General features: G+C 43.8%; 2 protein-coding genes across 3 annotated transcripts in view; both read right to left on the minus strand.

Annotated features, from left to right (window-relative positions):
* LONP1 (lon peptidase 1, mitochondrial) overlaps positions 1-1,319 on the minus strand; it is a 34,023-nt gene extending 32,704 nt beyond the window's left edge. The window contains exon 1 of the mRNA XM_032238428.1: positions 835-1,319. Within this exon, the coding sequence (XP_032094319.1) occupies positions 835-1,305 (471 nt within the window). The 5' untranslated portion in view covers positions 1,306-1,319. The remainder of the gene's footprint in view (positions 1-834) is intronic.
* Positions 1,320-5,387: 4,068 nt separating this feature from the next.
* The window catches only part of LOC116523351 (excitatory amino acid transporter 1-like), a 33,488-nt gene continuing 16,774 nt past the window's right edge, over positions 5,388-22,101 (minus strand). For both annotated transcript variants that reach the window (XM_032238462.1, XM_032238453.1), the window contains exons 2-10: positions 21,108-21,364; positions 17,088-17,225; positions 16,026-16,230; positions 15,361-15,403; positions 14,606-15,003; positions 11,694-11,927; positions 9,499-9,693; positions 8,272-8,406; positions 5,388-6,806 (exon numbers count right to left, since the gene is read on the minus strand). In XM_032238462.1, the coding sequence (XP_032094353.1) occupies positions 6,608-6,806; positions 8,272-8,406; positions 9,499-9,693; positions 11,694-11,927; positions 14,606-15,003; positions 15,361-15,403; positions 16,026-16,230; positions 17,088-17,225; positions 21,108-21,339 (1,779 nt within the window). In that variant the 5' untranslated portion in view covers positions 21,340-21,364 and the 3' untranslated portion in view covers positions 5,388-6,607. The remainder of the gene's footprint in view (positions 6,807-8,271; positions 8,407-9,498; positions 9,694-11,693; positions 11,928-14,605; positions 15,004-15,360; positions 15,404-16,025; positions 16,231-17,087; positions 17,226-21,107; positions 21,365-22,101) is intronic.

Raw genomic sequence — 22,101 nt, forward strand, 5'->3', positions numbered from 1 at the left:
TGTAGTTGTTATGTCTTTGAGTCAGTGTTGACTCCTGGTAACCGCCTAGACCAGTCCCTGCAGTTTTCTTGGCAAGGTTTTTCAGCAGTGGATTGCCATTGTCTCCTTCCTAGAGTTAAGAGAGAATGGCTGGCCCAGGGTCATCCAGCTGGCTTTATACCTAAAGCTGGACTAGGACTCAGTCTCCCAGTTTCTAGCCTGCTTTAAATTACTACACCAAACTGATTCTCTTCCCATTAGTAAACCTCTTTCCTTGCCACAGTTGTTAAGTGAATCACTGCAGTTCTTAAGTTAATAACATGGTTGTTAAGTGAATCTGGCTTCCCCCATTGACTTTGCTTGTCAGAAGGTTGCAAAAGCTGATCACACACTGCAACTATCATGAATAGGAAACAGTTGCTTAGTGAACAATGTATTCAGGCACTTGACAACTTTCCCATTTTGTATGTATGTATGTATGTATGTATGTATGTATGTATGTGTGTGTGTGTATGTATGTAGATAGATAGATAGATAGATAGGGAGGGAGGGAGGGAGAAAGTTGTCAAGTGTCTGATCACATGACCATGGGAATGCTTGCATGTTGTATGAAAAATGATCATAAATCACTTTTTTCAATGCCCTTGTAACTTCGGTTGGTCACTAAATGAACTGGTCCAAGTTAAAGACTAACTGTACCAGCGAGTGAACTGGGAATTTTGTTACAAAGCAAAGCAGAGACTCATCCCCGCTCTCCCCCCACCAACCTATGAGCCCTCCCAGGGAAAAACGGCTTCTTCCTCTTCTCCTCCCCATTTCTCTTCATTCTCTGAAAATATCATTGACGTGGATCACCTCGATTATCTTGATAAAGCGCGGGAAGACAGGGTTCCTGGAGATGGGGATAAGGGGCACGTGGGGGACGTGCTCGGGGACCATGAGCGGGGCCAGCGCTGTCACCATCGTTGGCCCTCCAGAGTCAGAGCCAGCGCTGTCGCCGGAGCCAGGAAGGCCTCCGTCGCCCTCAGAGCCCTCCAGGTTGTCTTCGCCGTTGCTGCTGCTGCTGCTGCTGCTGCTATAGCCGCTGGAAGAACGCCCGCCCAAGAGAAAGAGCCGCTGCCGCTCCTCTGCTTGCGGCGCTCCCGAAGGCGCCCGGGCCACCCAAGGTCCCGCCACGGAAGGCGCAGAAGGGAAAGGCCGCCTCAGCCCCGGCGTGGAGTAAACGCGTCCCCGACATCGCCAGGGCCGGCCGGAGAGCCGCAAAAGTAGCAGCGAGCGCGCCGCGCCAGCCGCCATCCTGCCGCCGCGCATCGATGACGCCATCATCACGAGACCTTCCTATCTCCAGCACCAGCGAGGATTCTTTTGCACATGGCAAGACGGGGCGGAAATAGTAGTTTTTTGTGACCCTCCTCTTCCGGTGAGGAATGTTCTTCCATTCATTTTTAATCCTGGCTCCTGAGTCCTCTTGTGTTTCTATGTGGTTCATGGTTACCTGTGCATGGCTTTCATGTTTATTTTCCTTAATAGCTAACTACCAAAATTACACACTTATATTCATGACCCAAGCGGATTTATTTAATAACTAACATATTTAGCGTTTATTATATGAAGTCAGTGATGGATATGTAATTTTTGCCAAGTTATATTTCAAAATATTCAAAAATATTTTCAAAATATTCAGATATGTACTTGAATCGCTATTGTAGTAATTATGATGATGATGGTTCGTCCAGATGTTCAGGCTAGATTTGGCATTTTTGTTTGCCTAGGGAGTCGTTCCCAAGGACCTGGAATAGGCAGATAGGGATGTTTGATGGGTGTTAACAGATCTTGTCGCAGAATGTAAGTTGTTCCGAGTAAAGCCGCCTTTTGCAACTATTATGAAATGTATTTGCCAATTCTAGGCAATGATAAGATTTCTGATTTGGGTATGTAGTCTACTGAAAAGGACTATGGGTGACATGATAGTTCCAATATCTGGGCTGCCACAAAGAAGAGGGTGTCAAGCTATTCTATAAAGCATCTGAAGGCAGAACAAGATGCAATGGGTGGAAACTAATCAAGGAGAGAAGCAACCTAGGACTAAGGAGAAATTTCCTGACAGAACAATTAATCAGTGGAACAACTTACTTCCAGAAGTTGTGAATACTCCAACACTGAAAGTTTTTAAGAAGATGTTGGATAACTCTCTGTCTGAAGTGGTGTAGGGTTTCCTGCCTAAGCAGGGGGTTGGACTAGAAGACCTCCACGGTCCCTTCCAACTCTTGTTACTCTGTATTCTGATTTTTCTTCTTTTCTCAGACATTAAAGGTAGTTGATTTTTAGAGGCAGTGAATGGGGGGGAAAAGAAGGGCATTATAATTATTTGACAGTAGTCTCACTCAATGTCCCAGCTAGGAGGTACTTGAGTTTGGCTGATCTAGAAAACACAGTAGGGTTGAACAATGGCAGTTTGATAGAACCAGTGGGCATTCCAGGCTATCGGCTAGAATGGGGAAAAAACTATCTTGATTATAGTGGAAAACCATTTCCACATTTCCATTTTTTACCAGGAGTTGAGTTTAACTGGAAAGTAACAACTTTTTACTTTCATATCTACTCCAAGCAAACAAGAAGCAAAAGAAGAGGAAACACAGATCATTTTGTCAGGAAAGGACAAACATACAGGCAAAAAGACTAGTAAGAAAATAGCAAACTTCCATGCTGTAAAGGTATTCATAGGCGTGAGGGGAAAAGATAAGGGTTATCAGACATTCCAACTTGGGGTGAAGGAAAGGAACTGATTCAGAATGGACTTGAAGACCATTTTTACCAATTAATTGTTTAGCTTCTGCCACTGGTGGCGGTTAGCAAACTCCTGATTCCTTATAAAGAATTCTGCTTTGGGGTGTTATAGCTGCCACTAGGGACGCGGTGGCTCAGTGGCTAAGACGCTGAGCTTGTCAATCAGAAAGGCTGGCAGTTTGACGGTTCGAATCCCTAGCACCAAGTAACGGAGCTAGCTCCTGTTACTTGTCCCAGCTTCTGCCAACCTAGCGGTTCAAAAACATGTAAAAAATGCAAGTAGAAACAAAGGAAAAATAGGGAAGGTAACAGTGTTCCATGTGCCTTCGGTGTTTAGTCATGCCGGCTACATGACCACGGAGTCATCTTCGGACAGTGCGGGCTCTTTGGCTTTGAAGCAGATGAGCACTGCCCCCTAGAGCCTGAAATGGCTAGCACACATGGGGGAACTTTTACCTTTACCTGCCACTACTCTGCTAAAGGATAGAACTATGACTACAATCTTGTTTTGCTGTCATTTATCTTATGAGTGATGAACAATTGCCTCTACTTGCTTTTAACAGCTGGAGCAACAGGTTATAAGAGGTAGCACATCAATACTGTAACATTTGTCGTGCCCATTGTCCCAGAACTGGAATGCTATCATCTTATCAATAAGCCTGGGAGCCATTGTGCCAAAGCATTATGTGGTCAATTTGGATTTTGCCTTAAAGCCTGGGAGCTAACTAAATGTGATCTAGCCCTCACCATGAATAAGCAAACGGTTGCTCGGGATACTGTCCCATCTGTACCAAAGGACCACAAGGCACCTCCTAAATGATATATTTTTATTTATTTCATTTAAAACATTTATTATACAGCTGCCCATCTTCAAACCAACTCTGGGCAGCTCCCAAAGTGTTTAAACAGCATATAAAACCATATTAAAACTATAAAACTAAACACATCGAAACATTAAAAACAAAACAAAAATTGTAATCTAATGTGCAGTTTTTTAATCTGATCCCAGCATTTGGAGTGGGGGGGAAACCAGGTCTTTAAAGCTTTACAGAAGTTTAAGAAGATAGAAGCCTTGACAAACTTCAAGGGACAGAGTATTTCATAGGGCAGAGGCTGCCACGGAAAAGGCTTGCTTTGTAGCTCCCATCAGATAGCAAGATTTGGGGGAAGGGACTGGAGTGTGCTCACCCATACAAGAATCACAGTACACATTTTGCTCTTTCCTAACTGTATCCTAGGACAAAGGTTTAAAATTCACAATCCAACAGCTGCATATTGTTTTCCAAGTCATCCTGCAGTCCACCATACTTGATAAGTATAGCATGGATGGAGGTACAAGCTGGCCATGAGAAGCATTCTGGAGAGTCAGCCTGGCAACTTGACTCAGCCAAACAAAATAGGTCTCCTAGCAACAGTTATTTATTCAGCTTCCTTTCAGCATCATGTGCCAAATAGCACTACTCTGGAGAAATCCCCTCCCACTCTTGTACTTCATGGCAGTGATTCTAAAGCCCTAGGCTACCTGCAAGACATCCAGACATGATGGGTTAGGAGACTCGGGTAGAAGCTGTCTAGGGGAAGAAAATCAAGAGGAAGAGATGGGTCTGGCTACCGCACTTCAAAGGCAAGAACTGGGCAACAATTAAGCATGCAACAAGCAAACCTCTAGGAGAGGGAAAGAATTTCATTGTCAAGCAATCAAAAAAGGGAAGTAACCAGGAAGAGTAAAGGAAAGTTCTAGCAAAGAAAGAAAGAGAATAGATCTATTTATAGAAGAGGGATAGAATCCAGATCACCTAAAGTGTTAATATAGAGGGATAGAATCAAAATCACGTGAAGTGTTAATACCACTTTATAATGCCTTGGTAAGGTCATACCTGGAATACTGCATTCAGTTTTGGTCGCCACGATGTAGAAAAGATGTGGAGACTCTAGAAAGAGTGCAGAGAAGAGCAACAAAGATGATTAGGGGACTGGAGACTAAAACATATGAAGAACGGTTGCAGGAACTGGGTATGTCTAGTTTAATGAAAAGAAGGACTAGGGCAGACATGATGGCAGCGTTCCAATATCTCAGGGGCTGCCACAAAGAAGAGGGAGGGAAGCTATTCTCCAAGGCATCTGAGGGTAGAATAAGAAGCAATGGGTAGAAACTAATCAAGAAAAGATGCAACTTAGAACTGAGGAGAAATTTCCTGACATTTCAAAAATAATAATAATCAGTGGAACAACTTGCCTCCAGAAGTTGTGAATGCTCCAACACTGGGAGTTTTTAATAAGGTGTTGGGTAACCATTTGTCTGAAGTGGTGTAGGGTTTTCTGCCTAAGCAGGGGGTTGGACTGGAGGACCTCCAAGGTCCCTTCCAACTCTGTTGTTGTATTCTATTCTAAAAAAAGAACTCAGAGAGTGTTGGATTTGCTAATGTCTTAGATTTGATCTTAAAAGACATTTCCTATCAACACCCGTAATAAACACAAATACTTTTCTTCTGATTAATAAAACATTTTCCCAGCTAAGTTGCCAAAGTGAAATTGCTGTTTCTTAGCTCTGCTTTGCAAATACCTGTTTGTAGTACATTGAATATTGATGGTTGTGATACATTCCACAACCTTTTTTCACACATTTAAGAGATTTTTTAATCCATCTATGAAAAGGCAGGAGCGTGGTGGGTTCTGGAGTGTGTACTGGTCCTTATGCCACACTGGAGATCAGTCAGAGTCATCCAGGTCCTGAGGTTTGCCTAAGAGGCAACAGGACTGTATCTTCAGTGGCTTTCAAAGGATATGAGACAACTGGGAGAGCAGAGATCTATCAAAAGCCATCAGTCACAATTCAAAGCTATGTGTCCTGATGCTATGAGCAGCTACAGAAGAGAGGCTCCCCTTCTTATTTGTGTCTGAAAATAGTTACCGATGTATTTAAAAAAAACAAGAAGATACTGAGCTATATGCATCTTGGGTTGATAAACAAAGCTACTGTGTTCTGAACAATTAACCAATAAGGAGACAAAAGCAAATAAGCATTGACATGATACTATAGTTCAAGCAGTCCTCATTTAGTGACCACAATTGGGATTGGCAACTCAGTTGTTAAACAAACAGGTTGCTAAGTGAAACTGCAACTGTACCTATGACCATTACTTCAGTTTTCCTTTGTGCTTACAATCTTTACTTCAGCTTTACAAAGGTAAAGGACCCCTACAAAGGTCATAAATGTGAGGACTAGTCACAAAGTTAATTTTCCATCACCACTGCAACTGCAAAGAGTCGCTAAACAGGGACTACATATAACGTTCAATTGTAATAAAGCAGCAACAAGTTCCACATATCAATTTCTTTAAAAACACAGGCTGTACATAATTCTCCACTTTAATGATGCTCATAAATAAACATTTTCCATACCAATATAGCATCATATGTATATATATATATATATTATTTGGCTGCATTTTTTTCAAGTGCTAAAAAAAAAATTAAAAAATGAGCACAATCGGTAAAATTGTAATACAAGATTTAAATTAGTTGGTCTTTATGGCACAGCACAATATGTTCAAAGTTTATCTTCTTGGCAAGGAAATGTGGAGTTGACTTGGTGCAGGATACTACCAGCTGTGGTTAAGAGGCGGGACAGCCGAGGTCGAACTCTTATTGTCAAATCACGATTGTAGGAGCACAATCACCGTTCTAGAAAAAACATTCCTTATTTTCTGGTGACAGGGAACAGGGGAAAACGAAGTTGCTGAGAGTTTGTGGGAGGACTGTGGCTGGCTCTTGCTTCTCTAGCGCTTCACAGTTGTGACATTTTACAGATCCTATCCCGACAATACTCCGCTCCTCCAAGTCACATTGGTGTCTCACTGTTGAGGTGCTTGTGGGTGTCATTCTCTTGGTATATTAGATGGTATGGTTTTTCATTCTCTTCAAGGACTGAGTTGCTGAGCTCAGCATCCTGCATCTCCAGCTCATGGCGAGACAGATGCTCTACAACACCAGCACCCAGTGAATCCCCCAGCACATTGACGGTGGTTCTGAGACGGTCTCTGAAAGCAGAAGGAGAAGGAACTGTCAAGTCAAACATTGCTTGGGAGTGGGCTGCAGCTTTCAATGTCAACAGAAGTGTACCTTCAGTCTCACATGGATATTGCAGGATTATTATTATTATTATATTTAAAAATTTTATATAGCCACCTACTCGCACATGGTTGCTTACAAGGATATAAAAACAGCATATAAAAGGAAGGAAAATAATAAAAAGAAAAATAATAAAATAATAACCCCCCATCCCACACAACACACTTTCATACTAGCCATTGAATGGCCTTCATCCCTCTCTGGGTGATGGGCCCTCAGGCAGACTGACATAACCATGTTTTTAGGGCCTTCCGAAAGAGTATTAGAGTGGGAGCCACTCTAATCTTGGGGTGGGGGATGATGTTCCAGACAGAGGGAGCCACCACGGAGAAGGCCCTTCTGAGTCCCACCAGATGTTTCTTTTTAGGGACGGGACCAAACGTGGGCTGCTTCCAGTTCGGGCAAACCGGTAGTTCCAACCACTGGCTGGGCCCGCCCACTTGCCCTGGTGTTAGCATGTCCTATATATATCTCTCTCTCTCTCTCTGGCTCTGTTCCCCACCTACAAATCCCAGCTGATTGCCGTGCCTCACCCGCTCTACTCATCGCATCTGCCTGAGAAGATTTGATGTGTGTTTGAAACCACCCGAAAAGCAAGGAAGGTGCGCGCTTACATTTACAGCAAACCGGTTAATGTATGTGCAGCTCACCTCTAGATGGGACCCATAACATTCCTTGTCTCCCTCCTCTAGTAGGTCAGGTAGATGCAATCAGCAAATATAAGAACAGTTCTGCTAACGTTAGAGCAGGAGATGGAACTAAATCCACCCTCCTGTTTCCTACAATGGACCTCTGTTCAAGGTTTCCGAAAGACCCAATCTTCAACTACCATGCTTAATGTAAAACTGTGACTCCATCTTTACTTTCTATGTACTTGGTGGCCCTCTGAATTAACAGCCATCCCCATCTTCTTTAAATCTGTCGTCAATTTTTTTTACCACAAGCACCCAAAATGCTACAGGGAGTTCCCTTTCAGCGACTGTCTAAAGACGGCTGAAGTCATACTGTAAGCAGAGTTGCAGTTTCACTTACTGACTGCTTGGCTTAACAACCAAGGTGCCGGTCTCAATTGCAAATGGGGACTACCTGTACTCAATGTTATCAATACAAAAGGGCACCAGATTCCCAGGGCTTCTCACTGCCCGATCTAATGATGCTGGACAGTAGATACAGTCCTTTCTACAGGCAGAGCAGGTGTTCCATCACTGAATGTGGGTATTCTCATTTTTCAATGATAGTTGGGCAGGAGAAATTCTGCCCATCTCCATTACAATGATATGGAGGTGGGGAGGCAGAAAAGAGGTCTATTTGTGGGCTATATCTATTTAAAGTGGACTTAAACACAAGCATAACCCTTAGCCCCAACCAACTTACAGGAACCAGTCCACAGTCATAATCAAAGTGATGTCCTCTGTTGGCAATCCGACAGACGTCAACACGATTACCATGGTCACTAGGCCCGCCTGCGGAATGCCAGCAGCTCCGATACTGGCTGCCGTGGCAGTAATGCTGTGGTGAAGAGGGCATTGGTTAGATTGGAGGAACATTAGTAAGATAGTGCCTCGCTATAGGATTCCTCAAAATCTGGCCTCGCAGATTTTGTTCGTCCTCTTCTCCAAATTGGTGTTCTGCAGGTAGTTCTGGATTATGAATCTTACAGGCCAAAGGACTGTGGAAATTATAATTTAGAAGACCACCGATAGGGCATCAGTTTGGAGAAGGCTGCATTAAAATCTGCAGTTTGCCAGCTGGGAAATAATTCTGCAGAATTATTTAGCTTGGCCTTGTTGGTCTAACTCAAGGATGAGGCAACAAATCAAGTTCTTTGACTGCTGATGTAAAATGCAGCAAGCTTTAAAAATTGAATTTTAAGATAAGACGACGTAAGGAACTGGAACAAATGCAGACGGATACTATCCATATATCCAAAATCTCATAAGGCAAATATGTACTAAACCAAGAGTCCCCAACGGCCCTGCGCAAGTGGCAGGCAAGCACACAATGCTGCATTTGTGGCATTAGGTTGCCCTTGTGAAACCATCCCCTCTGTCCACCGCCACCGCTGCCAGTCCACGGAGCTGGCAAAGTCTGTGCTAAGCGGCAGAACACACCTGGCAAAGCAAACCAGCATAGGTGTCAGATCCCCATAGATCCCTATCGGGACGCTGCCAGCTGCCATTCTTGCAGGGAGGGCCTGGATGCCAGTTTACAACTTTTCCTTGTCTCTGGTCTTTACTTTGATGTACCATCCTGGGAAGGGGAGCGGGGAGGGATTGGCCTGGGGCCATCTGCTTTGTATCAGCTCGGAGGGAAGGAGCTGAGAATAGATACTTATCACCTTCTGAGCTCCAGGTTCCCATAACAACTTTGCACCTGTGGATTGGCTCACTTTCGGACTGGACAAAGGGGAAGGGTTTCTGCAACTTTTAACCTAACTGTTTTGAGTGGGAACTTCAGATCCTGCCTTGCTCTCCTTGCTATCGCTATCTCCCCATAAAAGTTCATTTTGAAATGATGCCAGTTTTAAGAGTTTTGCTTTCTTGAGGAGGGGAGAGGCAAGTCCTTACAGGTAGTTTATCACCTACGTGCGTCTGTACATACCTAATAGTAATGATCTGACCGAAGTCAAGCTGGTAGTTGTTGACCTGGGCAATGAAGATGGCTGCCAGAGCTTCATAAAGTGCAGTGCCATCCATGTTGATAGTTGCTCCCACCGGCAGAACAAACCTGGTAACTCGTTTATCCACCCTGTTGTTTTCCTCCAGACAACGGAATGTGACAGGGAGTGTGGCTGAGCTGGAAGCAAAACATCTCATAACTTGCGAACAAGGCCAAAAGGGACCTAAGATGCCCCCTCTCAGCCTAATTCAAACACAAAGCTTAAAACCAACGCAAAGCAGGTATCTGAATACCTGCTCCAACATTGGATTTGCCTACTTTTCGTGATCTCTCTGAGAGACTCTGCTCAAATCAGTGCAAACTGGGCCTGATATAAGAGAACATTTGTTGCTCAGAGTTGAAGTGTGTGCGGCCCTTGGTGCTTTCTGAGCTTGGTTGTTTCCTTGCAAACTCCGCTCCCTTCTAGCTACTGGTGATGTTACCTAGTTGGGTAATGAAATGTCTGCAAGAAAACCACCAAACACAAAGAATACCAAGGACCTCCACAACCTGGCTTTTTTGATGTTGGCACCTTACACTCACCTGGTGCTCACTAGGGCCTCCCCCCCCCCCGCCCCTCACAGCTAACTATGGCACAAACATATTGTGGCAGCCTCTTTTTTCAGCCCCATCCCTATGAATGAATTCAAATTTATTCCTAGCCCATGAGTGAAACGGGCATGAACCGAACTGGATTTCAATTAGTTTTTCCTCCTTCCAGCATTGTCCAATAATGGCTTTAAGATATTTAAAATGTTTTACATGATCATCCATTTCCTTGGAAGAACTTCAGAAAACTGTCAATGATTGCAAGGAGAGGAAAGATGAGCAAGCAAATTTCACATCCATATGTCTATTTTTGCCAATTCATAGAAGAATGGATAATACTACACTTTTGCAACAAAGAAAGGCCCCTACACCAGTTTTTCTCAATCCTGACAACTTTAAGCTGTGTGGACCTCCTGCTGGCTGAGGAATTCTGGGAATTGGAGTCCACACAGCCTGAAGTTGCCAAATTTGAGAAACCCTGCCCTAGACTGACCATTTTAGTTCAGATCAAAAACATATAAACCTCCAAATGTTTTTGATGGATGGTAGATTTTAACCTTGCTATTTTTTCTACTTCTAATGCCATGTTCTGCTATTTTATGTTACATTTTTCATTTGTCCGTATTTATGACTGAATGTTAATTACCAGATTTTGCTAGTGTCCCTGCGGCTGTTTTAATCAATGATAGCACGTATGGAAAAATTTTCCTAGAAGATTTCTTAGAAGATGGCAGAAGCCATTTTAAAATTAACAGAAAAAATAATCAGAAAAGTTCTTAACCTGAATGAAGAATCTTTCATGGCCTTTTAGGAGGCCTTTTATGTCACAACCGTATATTCTCTCATACAAGCAGGAATGCAATTTGCTTGGGATGAAATTTGAGTAGAGTGGCTAAACAGTTTCAAGAATATTATATTCATTTATTCATTATTCCCATTTATATGTCTGGCTGTCTCTCAAATGACTCTATGGAGCAAACAAGATTCAAAACAATTTACCGAAGGAACAATAACTTTGAATTGTGTGGGTGTCTTTATTTTATTCCTGATTTTTGTCATTCTTTTAATGTTGGGGTTTTTTTTGTATTTTTTTCCAGGTTTAAATGTTTTTACTTGTGAATTGCTCACAGTCATTGGAGATTGGGCAGCATACAAATTGAAATAATAGCAACAATGTTACAGACATAAACCCAACTGATAAAAAAAAGCCAACATTAACAATTAATTCCTTTAATTAATTGTGGTTGCTGGAGCAAATCAAGGCTTACCAGTGGCTTCCAAAGGAAAGAAAAGCTTTTTCTCTCTCTATACTTCCAAGCCAATATCCTTAACTCCTGCTTCTCCCCATCTTGTTAAGAGCTGCTTCTTCCAACTGTGAACAACAAAAGGGCCTGGCAACTAATCCGACACACAACACACATACACGGCTTGTGACTTAAGATCCCCAATCTGTTGGCTTGGCTGGGAGCTACATTTTCCAACAGCGAGTTCCAAAAAGGCTTGGAAACAACACACACACACACAGTCTCCTGGGAGCGGTCCCCAGATGGCTTGCCTGCCTGTCCCATTCCTTTGCGAGAGACCATCACCTGGAAGATGTTCCCAAAGCCGTAACGAGGGCTTGTAGGAGGCCAGCCATGAAGATCCAGGGGTTTTTGCGTGTGACAATGAAGTAGATGAGTGGGAGGACACAGAGGCCATGGATCAGGAGTCCCACAATAACTGTGAGTGTGTATAGGCCTAATTGGCCTCCCATCACTGCCAGGTCCTCCATCTCCAAAATCTTACCAGCGATCAGAAAAAGGATCCCAATAGGGGCGTACCTGTTATGAAACATGTCAAAATAGTGCTCAACTCCCATACTCAGCTCTGAGCCAACATGGAAAACAGACAAAGTTTTATGCTTTCAGGAAAGAAGGTTGACAATTTACTAGTTTTTCATGCTGAAGGATCTCAAAGTTCTCCCAAAGACAATTTTTCCAAAATGTAACTGGACTTGGGTTCCCCCCCCGCCCCCCGCTTTGAAAACATTTGCGGACAAACCTAAATCAAGGATTCTAAGGATCAGAACTCATTATAATCGCCTGGGTGATCAGCAAATGCTGATTTAGTTAAGGCAATATAAATGCTGAAATTGAAAAAAATCCTGCCAGTTAAAAAGTTTCAGATTTGCTGAATTCCAAAATTGTCAAGCAACCTTATTGGTCATCAAGCAATTCTGCTAAAACAGATAAATTTACAGTAATTAGCATACTTTAAGAAAAAAAAACAGATTAGTCATTATCACCCAGGTTTCCCAATCTGGTGCCTTTCAGATGTATTGATTCTACAATTCCAACAAGGCTTGGTCAACTAATCTATGAGGTTGAGGGATTCCATCCCAGTGCCACCCATCCTCTTGGCTTTTAGTTCTCGTTAATTCTCATTAATTTTAATTGTTTTCATGTTTTTAAAATCATTTTGTAAGCCACCCAGAGTTACTTCAACAGTGAGATGGGCAGCATATAAATTTAATAAATGAAACAAACTAATGGACTAGCCCCGCGATGGCGAACCTATGGCATTCATGCCAGAGGTGGCACACAGAGCCCTCTCTGCTGGCACGCGCACCTTCACTCCAGGTCAGATCTCCATGGCGTTTCTTTTGTGAGCTTCTGTTTCCCTGCAAACGACGAAACAGAAGCTCACGAAAGAAAAAGATCTTACCTCTTGCTGCGCTGCCAGGGTTGGGATGCCCTGCTTCCCGCCAGCCAGCCGGTCTTCAGCAGCGGTGAAATCCTCTGAAATCTGCTACCGGTTCTATGAGTCTGATACTGAGTGTGTGTGTGTGTATGCGTCCCTGTGCTGCACCCACGGAACGCTAAAAAAGGAACCTTTTGAAGCCTGCCGAGTCTGCAAAGGTAAGGAGAACAGCCCGGGGAGGGGGGGGAATCCACTGTGCCACGCGATTTAGATTAGCTAGAAAGCAGAAAAACCGACGATTGTAGCTATCGTATTCTTTGGAGTATAAGACGCACCTTTTTCCCTCAAAAAAGAGGCTGAAGGCATGGGTGCGTCTTATACACTGAATACAGCATTTTTTGCCTCCCAAAACCCCACCCCTTCACCAAAATGGCTGTGCAGAGCCTTTAGGAGGCTTCCAGAGTGCTCCTGGGGGCTGGGGAGGGCCGAAATGAGCAAAAAATGGGCTGTTATAGAGGAGCACTCTATAAGCCTCGTAAAGGCTATCCATGCCCTTTTTTTTACAAAAAATGGGCCTGTTTTTGCGAAAAACGTGCCGTTTTGGGGAGGTCTTCAGAGCGCAAAAACGTTTTTTTTAATTTGCCTCTTCAAAACCTTGGTGCGTCTTATACTCTGAAAAATACAGTAATATAAATCACGCGTCACAGCTGATCGTTGGAAATACCGGTTTGCCTGAACCGGTAGCATTTTTTACTACCGGTTTGGATGAACTGGTCCGAACCGATAACATTTCACCCCTGGTCTTTGGGTCTCTGCTGCGCATGCCTATGCACATGTCAGTGCATGTGTGTGTTTGTGTGTGCACGCATACACACCTTTCAGTTTGGGTATGCTCACACACGCAGTTTGGGCACTCGGTGTCTAAAAGGTTCGCCAACACTGGACTAGCCTAACAGCTAAAAATCCTGAGTTGTAATCCCAAAACATATGGAAGACACCAGGCTGGGGAAGGTCCTTCATTGTTTATGGATAATTCAATTCTTCCTGTCCATCAAACTAAGGGTATCAAACAGCCTTTGATACTTTAAGGGGAAGCTCCTAAGTAAGGCATGAAGGCATAAATAGCACTCTTTCATTTGTCCTTCAGCAAACTGTATTCTGAGAAAATTTATTTGCCAACTGCCAGTTGCTAATCTAAGAAGACACCTCCTGCATCAATGATTGAATTTATTGCAGTTTTAGAATCTGCCTAGAGAACTCTTGTTAGTGGTAGGATTAAAACTGCAATAAATACAGGTGGTCCTTGACTTACCATAGTTTGTTTAGTGACCGTTCAAACTTACAACAGCACTGAAAGAATGTTTTTCAGTTATGACCATTGCAGCATTCCCATGGTCAAAATTCAGCCACTTGGCAACTGACTCATATTTGTGACGGCTGCAATGTCATGTAGTCGCCTTTTACCACTGTCTGACAAGCAGAGTCAATGGGGAAGCCAGATTCATTTAACAACCAGGTTACTAACTTGAGAGCTGCAGTGATTCACCTAACAACCGTGGCAAGGAAGGTCATCAAATGGGGCAAAGCTCACTTAACCATCGCCTCATTTAACAACATAAATTTGTGGGCTCAACCGTGGTCGTAAGTCGAGGACCGCCTGTACATTACATATAGAATACTTGGGGAATTTTCTGACCTTACGCTGATCCTATCCTTGCCTAGGTTTAACCACATTAGCACAGAGTAATCTGTAAAAGCATCTCTTTGCTTTTTTAAAGACATCACAGCCTGCTCGGCCTAGGAGGGACCCTCTCCTCACCATATGATGACCGCCACCATCCGCAAGATGGCTTCATTGAGGCAGTCAAAAAACTCCCGCAGGGGGTGTCCCTTTTGCTTCATGTTGCCAATCACCAGGCCAAAGCAGATGGAGAAGACAACGAGGCCAAGGGCGTTCACCCCGTTGACAGAACCTGGGCCGGGGATGACCTCCTCAAAGTTCAGCACTTCCGGGAAGCTCCCTAGAGCTTTAGTGACATTATTCCAGACTCCCAAAGCATTTTCAAGTGGCAGGAGAGGCAAAGTGGCCATGGTGGCATTGTAGTTGAAACCGCTGCTGTTGGTATCCCGGTTTGGGTGCTGTGGCAACATGGCCGCAGAAGAAGTGTTGCTCACAACCGTTCTGTTGATAACCCGGACACTGTATTGAGTCTTATACTGGAAGGGAAGCAGAAGGAAGGATCAGCTCGGGCTCTTATGAGAGAAACAACATCCAAATGAGCAACTCTCGCAAACTCTGCAGACGAGAAAGGTCTCGAGTGGTGAACAGGTTCAGTCATCAAATCATCCGAAATGAACAGGGAATGCTTGAGCCACAATTTCCCCATTGACTAACTTACCTGGGAGCTGTAGCATACACTGTTTACATGAAAAGACAGTTTTGGTCATATGCTGAAGTGTTGATTATTAACATTGCTGTAGTGTTTGGTTTTAGCTTTAGTTACAAAAGTTGAGGGCTACTCAGAGTTGGTCACAATAAGCAAGTTCCCAATTAGGATCTTCAACTCTTCTTACCTGTCTAAAGCAGGCTTCTACAAGATTGGGTGGAAACATATTCCTACAAGAGACAAAAGCACAAGGGTATCAATGTCCCTTCGGGATCAGTTTGAAGATTTTTAAGATGGTTTTTAAGGGTTGTGGCTTTATCACCATACAAAGACCTCTGAACCGAAACTCTCCTGACTGAGTTAGGAATTTCACTAACAGGGATCACAGAGTTCAGTTGGACAAATCTAGCATAAGAAAGCACTGCTCACTTCCTGCTGGAGAACATAGAAAGCACTAGAAAATTACTTCCTGGGTCACCTTGCCACTTCCATCACATTGCAATGTTAACAAATGAATGACAGCTTCCCCTTCCAACCATTCCCCTTCCAACCATTCCCTTGGTGGCGCAGTGGTTAGAGTGCAGTACTGCAGGCTACTTCTGCTGACTGCCGGCTGCCTGCAATTTGGCAGTTCAAATCCCACCAGGCTCAAGGTTGACTCAGCCTTCCATCCTTCCAAGGTGGGCAAAATGAGGACCCAGATTGTTGGAGACAATAGGCTGACTTTGAATCGCTTAGAGGGGTCTGTAAAGCACTGTGAAGCGGTATATAAATGCCATTGCTGTTGCTATTTTATATTTTCCATAACCAACCCATTATCAGAAGATTCTGCCCTGGCTTAAAATTGCTCACCGGATGAGGTCCATGAAAGCATCAGTTGCATGGATCTGGTCATACTTGTTCTCCCCTTGGAGACCTTTCTTGCTCCCTTTTCCTGGATGGATGACGAGGACCATAAAGATTCCAATGAAGACGGCGATGATGGTTGTCATCATATAGTAAATGACAGCACGCAAACCCATCTTGCCAGAAGCACTGCTGTCCAAGGATGCCATGCCTGAGAAGGGAGGAAAGGTCAAAATTCAGCAATGGAAGATCACAGGAGACCTTATTCCCAGCCATCTCCAGAATTGCCTTGGAAATTGGATGCTTCATCAGATGGACTTCTTGATCAAACCCAGGGCTGCATTTTTATGTCCTGACTAGAGATGGAAATGCCTGGAAAAACTGTGGAAAAATTGGAAAAAAAACCAGGGTTTTTTCCATTTTTTTTCCAAAGCCGTTTGGGGAAAAAAAACAGGAAAAAAACCCTGTTTTTTCACCAAATATTTACTGGGTTTTTTTCCCAGGCTTTCCCATCTCTAGTCCTGGCATGATCTGTTCAGTAGAAAGATGGAAACTAGAGAAGGTACCTTAGTTAGTCCCAAAGGTGCTTTTTCAAGAGGCAACTGGACTTTTTGTTTTTTCTTTGAAGATATTTCACTTCTCATCCAAGAAGTTTCTTCAGATGCCTCTTGAAAAGCTTCTTTGGAACAACCATGATCTGAATGACTGAGATTCTCCAGACATGTTCCTTACTAGGTTTGCTCCCTGAACATACCCCCCAAAAAGAAACTGACAATTGCTAATCCCAAAAAGATAAAATTGCAACCGGAAAAGAGAGGGCTTGTCTAGCTGTCCTTGAAAAGAGGTGCATCGGAACAGTAAGTTCAATGGTAAATGTGTCCTGCCCTTCTAGGTGTTCCGGGAACCATTCATCCTTCTCCCAAAATTAAGCAACTGTATTGAGGTAATGTGCCTCTGAAAATGGTGGCTCCCACCCCTGCTGTAGCACCAGATTGCCAGAAGCTGGACAGTACTTTGCTGATCTGATCTGATTTTAAGACAATGATCTCAGTTAACCTGCTCATTCACCTGTGATAAGGCTAGAGACGATTAGTGGAAGAACCAACATCTGCAGCATTCGCATCAACAGCTCTCCAGGAAAGGAGAAGTATTTGATCTGGCGATAGGTCATCCGATACGGCCGCAGGGCGAGGGCCAGAGTAATCCCTGTGAGACACGAGGCCAAGAAGGGGAAATGTTACAATTCCACTCCTGACAAAGAACAGGAATTGTTCGGACATCAGTTGTTTTCAGTTTATTTACCTGCCCTGATATCCCATCTTTTCTCCGGGTGTTCAAGTCTGTAGACTTAGTCTGGTCCACCAGACCTAGAGACCCAACATGTGATGGCCTCATTAGAGGCCGCCTTCCCAAAGCAAGGTGGCTTTCCCACTGCTATCGTTTGTCTCAGTTTGCATTGACTGACATTCTAGATCAGTGTTTCTCAATCTTGGCAACTTGAAGTTGGGTGGACTTCAACTCCCAGAATTCCCCAACCAATCTAATATGCTTATTAACCAAATGGAGATCAGAACAGAAAATGCTTCTTATCACCCCATCAGTAAATGGAACTGAAGATGGATATTTCCGGGGTGGGACTCAGCCGGTTCGCACCGGTTTGGGCGAACTGGATATTAATTTTACATCCGGTTCGCTGAACCGGTTGTTGCAAGGACTGGCTGGCCCCGCCACCACCCCTCCCCTCCCAGGAATCTCCACACGGCCCATTCATCATGCCAGGTAAGTGCAAAGTCTGTGCAAAGCCTGTGCAAAGGCTCGGGAAGGGCAAAAAACGGGCCTGCCGGAAGTTCTGGAAACAAGCCTGTTTCTGGCTTCCAGAGGACCTCCGGAAACTGGGGGAGGCAATTTTTGTCCTCCTGGAGGCTCGAGGAAGCCTCTGCAGCCTGGGGAGGGCGAAAAACGGGCCTATCGGAAGTACCAGAAGTCCAAAAACAGGCCTGTTTCTGGCCTTCGGAGCCTGTGGAGGGAAAAACACCCCCCCCTCCGTGGTGCAGGAGGCCGAGTAAGCGATGCCCACCATGGCCATGCCCGCCTAGCAACCGAGCAGAGAACCAGTTGCTAACATTTTTCAATCCCACACCTGGATATTTCCCTGTTTAGCACTTTGGGTTGTAGGAATTGGCCTCAACAAGTATCAAATATTACTCAGTCTTACTATGAGTTCTTTTACTGACAACCCCCCCCCCCACAATAATGTATAGGAAAAGTGTCTCTATTATGAAAATAATAGAGACACCTTCTTAGAAGTTGTGTCAAAGCAGATTAAAAAAAGCAGCACACATAGCATGGCCCTGAATTCAGTGATTTGTTTAACCATGAATGCCAAATAAATCAGAGTGGCTTGTGCACATTTTAATGCACAAGCCAAGCAGACTACATTAATATATGACCCAAGCAGTGTAATTCCAGCAATCTTGTCTGTAAGCAATCCAAAACATGCCTGTAAATTGGGTTTGCCCACCCCTTTGGGGAAATAACTCTCACTTCCAATTAAAATGGAACTGCACATTCCCAGTGTATATGGAACACATGAGATTTGGGATGCCTGAACTACATTCTTGTCCACACTTCACTATTTCAATTAATTCCACATCCCCTCTGTCTACAACACTACTGTGTACAATGAACCGCATTTAATAAGAGTGAAGAAAGACTATTAAGTGTAACACTTTATATCACATATATCAAAGAAGGAAGGAAGGAAGGAAGGAAGGAAGGAAAGGAAGGAAGGAAGGAAGGAAGAAAGAAAGAAAGAAAGAAAGAAAGAAGAAAGAAAGAAAGAAAGAAAGAAAGAAAGAAAGAAAGGAAGAAAGAAAGGAGAAAGATTAATCTGTTCACTTCTAGCTGCTTTTGCTTTTAAGAGTTTTTCTTTTTTTCTTTTAAATTAGAAATCTGAAAGAACAGAATTGTTGGCCTGATTTCAATCAACATTCCAGCCATGTCAAACTGAACTCACTCATGATTATTTAATTTACTTAATCTCCTGGAGTTTTTTCTTTCTTTTATGTTTTTGGAAAACAAATGGCTTTTCCCCAACTGTGTGCTATTAATCAACTTCCAAATCTCCACAGGATTATGTTGGTACAAGTCGAACGTATCATAGATCTTAATTTGCACAGGAAAAAAAGGAAGTTGGACAGCCTAAGGGTTAATTCCCACTTTTGCTCCTCCTAGTTCCTCAGCTGCAATACAACTGGCTACAACCCAATACAAGTTGGAAACAAAGGGAAATTACCAACCAATCTTAGAGCCAGATTCTGTTGTAGGAGATAATCACTTAACTAAACTGTCAGATGCCAGTCCAGCCATCCACCAAGATCACAAGGGAAGGATCTGTCTAGCTATTATGAAAACAGTGACAACAACTCTGATGGAGTGCTTACTTTTTAACGAATTCTCATTAACATCCCAATTACAGGTGGCAATCACTCATATAAGCTGTCAGATGCCAACCCAGCAAAGGCAGGCACCAGAGGTTATAAAAATGGTGGAAACACCTCCAGAGAAGGGCTTATTTTTGAATGAACGTTCCTTAACACAACAAGCACACTTTTTCAAGAGCAAGAGTTTGTAGATCTTTTAATTTCAGTTCCCGAACCAGCAAAGAGTGGCAAAAATTCAGTTCAGAACATTTCAAATAACAAGAAAAAAAATAAAGATGTCCCAGATCATGTTCAAAATATACTTAGCATTGAGGATAACCTCCCTCTAGGTCTTAAGGATGTAGTGTCACGAGACACTTGCGCCTCCAAGCTATTCTCTATAGGGACCATCAGCATCTCAAGGAATATCCCCTATGCTTTGCCGTTATTCACAACGAATTGATTGGCATGTCCCCTTATAAAGAAACCCTGCCGAAAAAGTCCCTTTCAGGTTTCTGTACCACAAGAAACCTTTCCTCTTCTGAAAAAGAGCTCTAAAGACCGGTATGGAAAATGACAAGGGGTTTTCTAATGAGGGACTTAATGCCTTCCGATTACCTCCAAATGTTTTGCAACTATCAGAAAAAATAATTAGATCAGGTCTTCTCAATCTTGGCATTCTGTTGGACTTCCAACTCCCAGAATTCCTCAGCCAGCATGCTGGCTGAAGAATTCTGGGAGATGAAATTAGGATTAGGATTAGGATTTATTTCATTTATATGCCGCCCTTTTCCCCGAAGGGGACTCAGGGCGGCTCACAACTCAGTCAAGGGAAAGGAGGTACAAACAGGGGATAAAAAAGACAAACAAACAAAACAAATTAAAACACACAACAACCATACCATTCGAGAAGAAGGGGGGCAGAAGCTCTTTAGCCCCAGGCCTGCCGGAATAGCCAGGTTTTAAGGGCTTTGCGGAAGGCCTGGAGGGTGGTGAGGGTTCGAATCCCCATGGGGAGTTCGTTCCAGAGGGTCGGAGCAGCCACAGAGAATGCTCTCCTCCGGGTAGTCGCCAGTCGACATTGGCCGGTGGATGGAATTCGGAGGAGGCCTAATCTGTGGGATCTGATTGGTCTATTGGAAGTGATTGGCAGCTTAAAGTTACTAGAGTTGAGAAACACTGAATTAGATCGAGTAGATAAAAAAGGGACTTTGTGAAGGGACCTGAAAGCAAAACTGAGAGGGAGAAGTAACAAAAGTCAGAAAAAATAGTCTCTCACAGGAGAGGATCCAGCTGGCAATTAAAAAAAAAAACATTTTTGTGTTCCTCCTAACTGATACAAAAACCCTCTCTTTTAAGCAGCTACTATTCTTTCCCATTTCTGTTAAACTTAGGAAATGCACCAGTTCAAAAAAGCCTAGTTTACTGTAACTACTGTACAGATTTTTAACTGGTTTTTCTAAAACATAGTTTGAATTAAAAAAAAATCAATGAAAACACTGAAAGCAAGAAGTTGATATTTCTCAATTAAAGGTGGGGTGAGTTACAATTTCACCTGGTCCTCTACACAGGCACAGAGGTGCACAGTTCAATGGCTCAAGATCCCTCCACACCCTCCCTGGCTTTCCCCATCCCTTGATCTCTCAAAGGCCCTTTCTCTTCATACCCAGCAGGACGGCCAAGATGGTGAGTAGCACAAAAGCATTTCTCTGGAAGAAGCCCTTGACGCTCTCTCGAGTGATGTTGTACATTTGCTTCCTGGCATGTGCTGCCCGCTTCTCCAGGGCATGGCGGAAGCGATGCACCCGGCTCCCCGATTCAAGCGGCTTAGATGTCTCCTCATTCAGGAAGAGGCTGTTGATGTGGGTCTGATGCTCGCCCATAATGGGACTCAACATCCAGAGAGTCAGGAGCCCCAAGAAGCTGTACAGGGAAAAGCAGAGAGAGGATTTAAGAGGCTGGGAAATATGGGCATGCCCCGTCTCCAAACATCAGCGCTGATCAGCTGTTCCGGCTGCGTCGCCATCAGCACCGGTCAGCTGTTTGGAGACAGAACATGCCAATCCGAAACAGTCAGCCATCGGGAGCACCTGGGATGCCAGTCACTGGAGCCATGCTGTCTCCGCAGCCATTACTGTTGCCCCCCCCATTCCGCTAGGTATGGCAGGCCAGTCAGGGCTTGACAATACGGCTCTTTCCCCACATAGCCGCTTCAGTCCTTGTTTACTGATTTAACTATCTACCATATTTTTTGAAGTATAAGACGCACCTTTTTCCCTCAAAAAAGTGGGTGAAAATCTGGGTGCATCTTATACACTGAATACAGCATTTTCTGCCTCCTGAAACCCCGCCCCCTTCACCAAAATGGCTGTGCATAGCCTTTAAGAGGCTTTCAGAGTGCTCCTGGGGGCTGGGGAGGACAGAAATGAGTGAAAAATGAGACTTTTTTGCTCAATTTCCCCCCACCAGCCCCCAGGAGCACTCTATGTCTCCTAAAAACTATGCATGCCCTTTTTTTTGACAAAAAACGGGCAGTTTGGGGGAGGTCTTTAATTTGCTTCTTCAAAATCTTGGTGCATCTTATACTCCGGTGTGTCTTATATGCCGAAAAATACAGTACATTCTTGGAAGTCCCACTCAGCCTTGGCAAGTAACTGTCC

The sequence above is a fragment of the Thamnophis elegans genome, chromosome 1 (assembly GCF_009769535.1).
Source record: "Thamnophis elegans isolate rThaEle1 chromosome 1, rThaEle1.pri, whole genome shotgun sequence".
NCBI classification, from domain to species: Eukaryota; Metazoa; Chordata; class Lepidosauria; order Squamata; family Colubridae; genus Thamnophis; species Thamnophis elegans.